At 54.1% G+C, this 8784-nt stretch overlaps 1 protein-coding gene and 1 long non-coding RNA gene across 2 annotated transcripts; one reads left to right on the forward strand and one right to left on the reverse strand.

Annotated features, from left to right (window-relative positions):
- Positions 1–537: 537 nt before the first annotated feature.
- On the reverse strand, positions 538–4483 carry KRTCAP3 (keratinocyte associated protein 3). Its single transcript, XM_082217979.1, has 6 exons — positions 4445–4483; positions 3885–4069; positions 3713–3772; positions 3367–3564; positions 1920–2048; positions 538–1766 (listed from the first exon to the last, which is right to left on the reverse strand). The coding sequence occupies exons 1-6, from the start codon at positions 4446–4448 to the stop codon at positions 1671–1673; spliced, it is 672 nt and encodes a 223-aa protein (XP_082074105.1). The 5' UTR covers positions 4449–4483; the 3' UTR covers positions 538–1670.
- Positions 4484–5579: 1096 nt separating this feature from the next.
- LOC309529799 lies at positions 5580–7697 on the forward strand. The gene is made up of 2 exons (XR_014218470.1): positions 5580–5962; positions 7233–7697. It is a non-coding gene; the product is annotated as an uncharacterized lncRNA (long non-coding RNA).
- Positions 7698–8784: the final 1087 nt, after the last annotated feature.

Consider the following 8784-nt stretch of genomic DNA (forward strand, 5'->3'; position numbering starts at 1 on the left):
AGGACTGAAACCGCTCCCTCCCTCGCCAAAGGGGACCATCTTCCCCATCTGTGTGCCTGTTGGTATACAAGAAGGGTGACCCTGTCTCTGGGCACAGGTGGGGTGGTCTTCTCAGATAAGAAGCGCTGGGCCCAGGTGCAGTGGCCAACCTGAGGCCGTAAGGGAAGCCTGCAAGCCGCCTGCCCACTGGCACTTCCCAGCAGCTGGTTTTCAGCTGGTCTGGAGAATCATGCTTTTGGTGCCCCATCCATGGCTGACATGTGACACTCCCCCACCCCGGCAAGGTTGGAAGGGGGTGGCCAGGTGAGCCGCCTCTGGTCTGGGGCTTGTGGCGCCAGCAGCACTCAGAGCTGAGCAGCCCTGAAAGGAACGTGGCAACTCTCATGCGGGTGCTCCAGGTACAGATAGGGGCCCTCGGGGGGGGGGGTGAAGAGCCAGGGAGCATATGCCACTGCCAGAGCCCCAAGCGAGGGTGTTTGGGTCCCAGTGGGAGCAGCAGAGACGGGGGGGGGTCATGTGAAGGAAAGGACTGTCCACTCTGAGTCTGTACAGTTTAATTCTGCCACAGCACTTGGATTCCGAGTTCTCAAAGTCCAGTACAACTGGCTGGGTGGGGGCCGGAGGGGTCCAGCTCTGGTCAAAGGGCCTCCTGGGGTGTGTGAAGCCGCGTTCTGCTGGGCAATGGGGTTTGAGGCCGCCGGCCAGCCCCCGAGCAAAGGGACAGGGGACTTTCCCTCAGGAGACAAACCAATTCTCTCTAATCTGACGCCTGTCTCTGTGCTGCTCTCCTTGGCTGCAACATGCCCCTTCTCCATCTGGGCATGGGGGGCAGTTTGGATGGCAAAGTAGGTGCAAGTGCTACTCTTCCCAGTGCCAGGCTGGGTCACAGAGTTGCTCTGCAGCTACTCTGAAGGAGCACACAGCTGCACCGAGGAGCCCCAGCCACAGGGAGTATTACAATGTGGGGAGCAGGGAATTAGTACAGAAGAAGCATCTCTCTCTCTCCCCCCCCCCTTGCAAAGGGCTGCCAGTTGAGCCAGGAGAAGATTCCTGCCTGGCTAGTAAAGGAGCGCTCTCCTCTGCCTTGGTCAGACCCCACCTGGAGTCTGGTGTCCTGTTCTGGGCACCACAATTGAAGGATATGGACAAGCTGGATTGTGTGCAGAGGAGGGCGACCAAGAGGATCAAGGGTCTGGAAACCAACCCTTATTAGGAATGGTGGAAGGAACTGGGGATGTTTAGCCTGGAAGAGGAGACTGAGAGGAGATATGAGAGCCATCTTCAGATATCTGAACGGCTGTCACACAGAGGATGGAGCAAGCTGCTTTTCTCCTGCTCCGGAGAGTCGGACCTGAACCCATGGCTTCCAGTTACAAGAATGGAGATAAGGACTAAACATCAGGAAGAACTTTCTGATGGTAAGAGCTGTTTGACAGTGGAGAATGGGCTACATTTGAAGGTGGTGAACTCACCTTCCTTGGAAGTTTTAAAGCAGAGGTTGGAGAGCCATCCATCAGGAATTCTTCAGCTGAGATTCCTGCATTGCGGGGGGCTGGACTAGACAACCCTCGGGGTCCCTTCCAACTCTATCATTCTGTGTCTGGCCATCCCAGCACAGCCCATTATCATGGGCCTCTTGCAGCAAAAGTGGGGCAGGCTCTTTCTCCCCACTAAAGGCTGCTCTCCTCTTCTTGCATGTCAGCCAGGAGCTGGTGATGAGGGTCTCTTCCGGAGCTTTCCTCCTTTGCTGGGGCAGCCTCCTGAAGCTGGAAAAGGAGCCCAAAGAGAAGCTTTTCAACTGCCCAGGGACCTGGGGCAAAGCAGGGAGCAAGAGGGCCGCCCTGGGTGGCCTCCAGGGGTCGCTCTGCAAGTGCCGGGGTGGGGAGGATGTGGGGAGAGGGAGAAAGGTGCCCTCTTACCAGTGCCACTTTGTAGGAGGAGGGGCCGTGGCCCGAGAGAGAGAAAGACGCCACGCAGCACCAGACGGACAAGCCAGCCTCCACCGCTGCCATCACCAAGGAAGGGAGCCAGAGGGCCAGGGCCGTGTCCTGGGGGGGGGGGAAGAGGCAGGCAGAGCAGGGTCAGCTGGGGAGCGGCCAAGACCTCATTAGAAGAATTGGTCAAATCTTTTGAAACTGAAAACATACAATTACTTTCTATAGATATTTGTTATTTACTAGTAAGTTTGAGATGCAGACTTTAAGAAACATTTGGAATAAAGAATTGGATGCTCCTATACTGTTTGATGGGTGCAGGTGGCGCTGTGGGTTAAACCACAGAGCCTAGGACTTGCCAATCAGAAGGCTGGCAGTTCGAATCCCCACGATGGGGTGAGCTCCCGTTGCTCGGTCCCTGCTCCTGCCAACCTAGCAGTTTGAAAGCACGTCAAAGTGCAAGTAGATAAATAGGTACCGCTCTGGCGGGAAGGTAAACGGCGTTTCCGTGCGCTGCTCTGGTTCGCCAGAAGCGGCTTAGTCCTGCTGGCCATATGACCCGGAAGCTGTACGCTGGCTCCCTCGGCCAGTAAAGCAAGATGAGCGCTGCAACCCCAGAGTCGGTCAACGGCTGGACCTAATGGTCAGGGGTCCCTTTTACCTTTATACTGTTTGATAGTGGGAAAGTGTTTCAGTTTCTGTAGCAAAGATATCGATGGATCTTGAATTACGACTTATACAACAGAAAATGATATTGAACTCCATACAATTTTTATACAAAAGGACTGCCTTATGCAGCTTTTTGTTGAAGATGTAATAAAGATAGCACTTCTTTGAAACATTTGTTCTTACTCCTTAAGTTTTGGGAGAAAGTGCTGGAGTGCATCAATATGACTGTGCAGAAAATAATGAAATTTTCAGAAGTATATATTCTTTTGAATTATATACCTGCTGCATGGAAGTTGACAAAAAGACAAATAAAACCCTATGACCAAAAGACTGGTATGGATGAACATGAAGAATAAAGATCTGGTTCTCTTTAATCCAAGGAATGAAGACATGACATTCCTTGCAAAAGATGGTCAGATTGTGGAGAGATGCAGACTTTGGATAAATATATTGACATTTAGAATGAATTTATACATAATATAGCAGGTTATCCACAGTCATATATGTATTAGGGCAAGAACAGTACATTTGGAAGTGCAACATGCACATATATTCCTTTTTTATTTTTCTTTGCACTTTTTATTCTTTTTCTCTTTTTTCATTTTATTTTGTACAACTGAAATTTTATTAATGCCAATTACTGTTAATTGCTTTTTAATTATACTCCCCCCGGTGTTTTTAGCTATAAGCCACCTTGAATCTCTGTTAGGGGAAACTACGGGATGCATATAAATACAATACCAAGATAGTACCAGCAACTCACAAAGATGCGGGTGGTGTCGAAGGGACACTCGTCGGTCCTCACGGTGCGGGCGTCGGTCGCCAGAGCCGAGCGGTTGCAGCCGGCCAGCAGGAAGCGGCCTCCGTTGGCCACGGTGAGCGAGACGGCGAGCAGCAGCCCCGCGCAGCAGGCGCCCGACACCAGCGCGTTGGCCAGCGCCGCCGCCAGCAGCACCCAGCGCTGAGAAGGGGGGCGGAGGGAGGCAACGGGTGAGCGGGCCCCGGGGGCCCCGAGCCCAGCCTGTGGCCCCCGCCCAGGGCGCCCTTTCCCCCGCCCGCGCGGCGCCTGGCCCCTTCTCCTCCTCCTCCTCCCCGCAAGGCGCACTCACCAGCCAAGGCGGGGAGCGGCTCCGCGACACCAGGATGGCCACCACGCCGGCGGCGACACTCTGCGGGAGACACGGGGAACAGCAGGCGGTGGCTCTCGGCTGCTCCTGCCCCCGAGGAGCTCGCCCGCCCCCGCAGCCCGCCCCCCCGCCGCCGCCCCCCCCCCTCACTCACCAGCAGCCCCGAGACCACCGCGATCACGTTGGCCACCGCGTACTCGGAGGTGATGGTGCGCGCGGGGCGCGCCACGTGGCGCAGGACGGAGCCGTGCACGATGGCGCCCAGCACCAGGGTCAAGTGGCCCAGCACCACCAGCGAGATGCCGCTGCGCACCAGGCGCCGCGCGCGGGGTCCCGCATCTGCGGAGGGGGTGGGGGTGGGGGTAGAAAGAGACGTGAAGAGGAGGAGGAGCGCAGCTCGGGATCAGAGCCCCCCTGGGCTGCGTGGGATCCAGTGGCGTAGCGTGGGTGGTCAGCACCCGGGGCAAGGCAAGTAATTTGCGCCCCCTAACCCTAAGCCCCAGATGTTGCGCCCGGTGCGGCCGGCCCCCCTGCACCCCCCACGCTACGCCACTGGTGGGATCCCCTTCCTCAAGGGGCCCCTGCGGCGGATATGGGGCGAGGCCGCAGCCCCCTCGGAGCTGAAACTCCTCTTTTCGGGGGTGGGACTTGGAGTACATTGGCTTTTGCTGGCCGGCGGGGAGCAAAGAGGGGACTGCGAGGCCCGGCGCTCACCCATCCCGCTTCTCGCTCAGCCCCGGAGAGACCCGGCTGCGCTTCCGGCTCCTCCCGCAGGTGCGCGGGACCTTTGGCCCGCCAGGGGCGGCTCGGCTCGGCTCCGGCTCCTGCCATCCCGGCCAGGGAGCCACTTGCTGGGCCTGATGGGAGTTGCGCTTCAGCGACACCTGGAGGGCCAAAGGTCCCGCACACCTGTCCGGCCCGGGAAGCGGCAGGGGGCACAGGAAAAGCCTCCCTTTCCTCCCAGTGTTTTGGCTGCCTGCTTCATCCCACCGGCCACATTTTTTATCAGCAGCAGCAGCAGCGGGAACGGGAAAGTAGGTCGACAAGGAAGCAGCAGAGAAGCAGCGACCTCCTCCAGAACAGAGCCGACCCCCGGCGCCGAGAGGCGGCCAGCTGCTCCTCTGCTTGGGGCGCCGCAGAGCTGCAAGCAGGCCGTGGCTGGAAGCGGCCAGCGTCGCTTCAAAGGCCACCGAGGCCGCTGCTGACCTCTTGGGTCTGCTGTGCCTCCGAGCAGAGCGGGGGTGTCCTCAGGCCGGGCTGGGGAGCAAATACGGCCCCCAGGCCTCTTCCTGTGCCAGACTGGCTGCTGCTCATCCCTCTCCCCTCTCTGGCCAGCTCTGCTCCCCCCGCCCCTGCTTCCCCCTGGCTGGAATGGGTCCTCCTTGAGCTGCAATTCTTGTTCATTTATAAAAGTATTTCTGAACTGCTAGATCATAAAACATCAGGGCACTTTACTATTGTGATGTTAGAACATGGAACAGTTATAAAATGATACAAAGAACAATGCAGATAATTGTGTGACTGGCTAAGACTGTCTATATAAAAAGGGGGCGTCTGCTGAGGGAGGATTCCTTTGCATTGGAGAGAGGGAGGACCCCAAATGCCTAAGCTCCAGCAGAGGCCAGTGGGGTCTCTGGGACATTGCAGGGACCAGCAAGAGAACTGACTTCACCCTTGAATAATGTCTCTTGCTTGTTGGCTGGAGAAGGATGTCTGCAGAATCCTCGGACTTGCAAGGCTGAAAGCTGTACAAAAGCCACATCCATTGCCCTCCCCACCTTGGCCTTTAGCCCCGCCCAGGCCGGCATGTGCCCCCCCCCTCCCAGGCTGTCAGTGACAGAATGTCTGAAACAGGTTTTCTCCAGCATTTGTCTGGCAGCAGCTTGGCTGCAGGAGTTGCAGGAAAGAGGCATACAAGATGCTATTCAACCGTCTCAAGGACTCCACTCTGGATTTGCATAAGGTCTACTCCTTAGTAACTTAAATAACCACTGAATTTCCCTCCCTTCTACCTGATTTAAGGAAGAAATGCACAGCACCAACAGTTCTGCCCAGGATGACAGGGGCCAGCTAGCTTCTATCACCCAGTGTCCGCCTTTTTATTAAAAGAGGATAAAGGTTTTTGGGTGATCGAGGGAAGGCGGAAGTGCTCAACACCTACTTTGCCTCTGTCTTCACCCAAAAGGAAAGTGATGCCCATCCTGGTGATAACAGAATACAGTGGTACCTCGGGTTAAGAACATAATTGTCAGAGCTGCCCTAGGTCCCAGCTCACAAAGGACCAACGCCACTTCGTTGTTATATAGATAGATAGATAGATAGATAGATAGATTCTTTATTGTCATTACACTAGTGCAACATTGCACAAGTGCAACGAAATTGGATGCCAACCCTTAAAAACAACAAAAGCAAAACAACAGCAACAACCAAACAAACCACCTTCCAACCACACCCACACCCATCAAACTCCCAGGTCTCACTATCGAGTTACAGCATTCAAAAAGGCCACAGCTCTTGGATAGAAACTGTTTTTCAGTCTATTTGTCCTAGACTTGATGTTTCTATACCTCCTGCCAGAAGGCAGTAGTGCAAACAGACTGTATCCCGGGTGAGATGGATCCTGCAGGATGTTGTTTGCTTTCCTAAGGCAACGGGAACCGTACAGTTCTTCCAAAGGTGGGAGAGGGTGACCAATAATCCTTTGGGCTGTGGTTATGACCTTCTGGAGCACCTTCCTCTCCCTAGCTGTACAACTGGAGAACCAAGCACAAATACAGTATGTAAGTATGCTCTCTATGGAGCCTCGGTAGAAGGACACCAGCAGTCTCTCACTCAGAGTCTTTATTGAAGTTCAGTTTGTCTTTCACATCAGCAGCGTGCAGCTCTACGTCTGAAACTCTAGACCGCTGAAGCTCCGTCTGAGTCTCCGCCCCCCAGACACCAGTTTAAGACTCTGGCCTTGCTCCACCTCTTCCTCTGCTCTTTCCTCCTCTGGGTCCGCCTGTCAGCTGGGGTTTCGCCCTTCCTAGACTCTTCTGACGCTGAATCCCCTGAGTCTACCCTCTGCCTCCGGCGGGCATTAGGACCCGGTTCCCGATCCGGGCTTTCTGCTGTCCCGCGCGCCTGTACATTTGAACTTGGCGCGCGCGCCCAGCCGGCTACCTTCCTCCTGACCGTTTCACTGCTCCTGTCACTGCTTTCTCCTTCGGGGGGGCTAGCTGGACCTGACACCTGGGCCTCTTCCCCCCCACTCTGCTCTGGTGGGGAAGCTGGTCCTGATCTCCAGCTGCTGCTTTGGGAGTCCCCGCTGGCCCCCTGTTTCTGGTGTGTCCCCCCTGGGACCCCCCTCGCCCTGACCATCGGCGCCTCCTTCTGGGAATCTTCTGATTCGCTGGAGAAGCTCATGGAATCTCTCGGGTCACTGTCATACTCCCCTATGCTGCCCTCAGATCCTTCCCCTTCGCTCTCCATCTCCTCTCTCCCCTGTGCCTCTGTCACTGAGCCCCTGACAGTAATTCATTCTGGAGGTCTGTTCTTAACCTCTGAAACTGTTCTTAACCTGAGATACCACTTTCAATAATTGGGCCTCCTGCTGCACGATTTCTGTTCTCATCCTGAAGCAAAGTTCTTAACCCGAGGTCCTATTTCTGGGTTAGCGGAGTCTGTAACCTGAAGCGTCTGTTACCCAAGGTACCACTGTAAACGATGCAAGGAGGGAGCTGCAGCCCAAGATAGGGAAAGAGGGGGAAAGGGAACACCTGGAGACTTCAAATGAATTCCAGCCTCCAGGGCCTGGTGAGCTGCACCCAAGGGTGCTGAAGAAACTTGCAGGTGTAATCTCAGAGCATCTGCCTTAGAACGTTGCAGAACAGGTGAGGTCCCTGGAGGTGGGCAAATGTCCCCATCTTCAAAAAGGGGGAGAAGATCCAGGCAACTACCGACCAGTCAGCTTGATACCAGGAAGGGTCCTAGAACAGGTAAAGAAACAGTTGATTTGTGAGCCTGGAGAAGATTGAAAGGTGATGTCAGTAATCTTCAAATCTGCCTCTGAGGGTGGCTGATTCTCCTTGCTTGGAGGTTTTTAAGTAGAGGTTGGGTAGTCATCTGCCATGGATTTTTCATTTGATTCCAACTCTTATGGAAATATAATGACATATCACTCTCAATGCACAGGGATAGTAATGTAGTAGGAGCCCTTTTGCAAATGACCATGGCAACATCTCAGTTAAAATGGTAACAAAGTAGCCAGATGTGCCTATTTATAGCAGATGCTTTCACTTAGCTACATTTTATCAAGGAATCCATCAATTTATTGATGAAATATCACTTTTTACCAGTAAAACCTGAGCTGAAATAGTATGGAGAGCAAGATGTTCTTGATAAAACCTTTCCCAATAGCCTGGCTGAGTCCTTTCTGCTAATCCCACAGATCCTATAAATAGATAAAGCACCCTGAGACCCGTGGGTAGAGGGCAATATATAAATTCTATTATTATTATTCAAAATAAAAAAATCCCTTCCAGTAGCACCTTAAAGACCAACTAAGTTAGTTCTTGGTCTGAGCTTTCGTGTGCATGCACACTTCTTCAGATACACTGAAACAGAAGTTGCCAGATCCTTCTATATAGTGAGAAGGTGGGGAGGGGTATTACTCAGAAGGGTGGTGGGAATGGGAGATTGGCAGGTAGCTGAGATGAGCCTGTTGACGACTCTTAACGACTGCAATAGGTCTTACAGGAAAAGGCAAGGGGTGAGAAGGTGATAAATGGCTTAGTCATGTATAATGAGATAAGAATCCAATGTCTTTGTTCAGACCAGGTCTCTCCATGGTTTTAAGTTTGGTAATGAGTTGCAATTCAGCAGCTTCTCTTTCCAGTCTATTTCTGAAATTCCTGAAATTATTATTATTTGCTTGAGACGCGGGGTCCTCGCCAAGGAAAGCCCCGCTTGGCAGGAGCCCTCCAAGCCCCTTTCCCCAGTGGGATGGACAGGGGAGAGGCCTCCTCCCGCCCCGCCCGGCCCGGCCCGCGGGCGCCTCCCGGGGAAGCGCTTCC

Source organism: Podarcis vaucheri, assembly GCF_965113315.1.
Source record: "Podarcis vaucheri genome assembly, chromosome: 3".
Classification (NCBI taxonomy): domain Eukaryota; kingdom Metazoa; phylum Chordata; class Lepidosauria; order Squamata; family Lacertidae; genus Podarcis; species Podarcis vaucheri.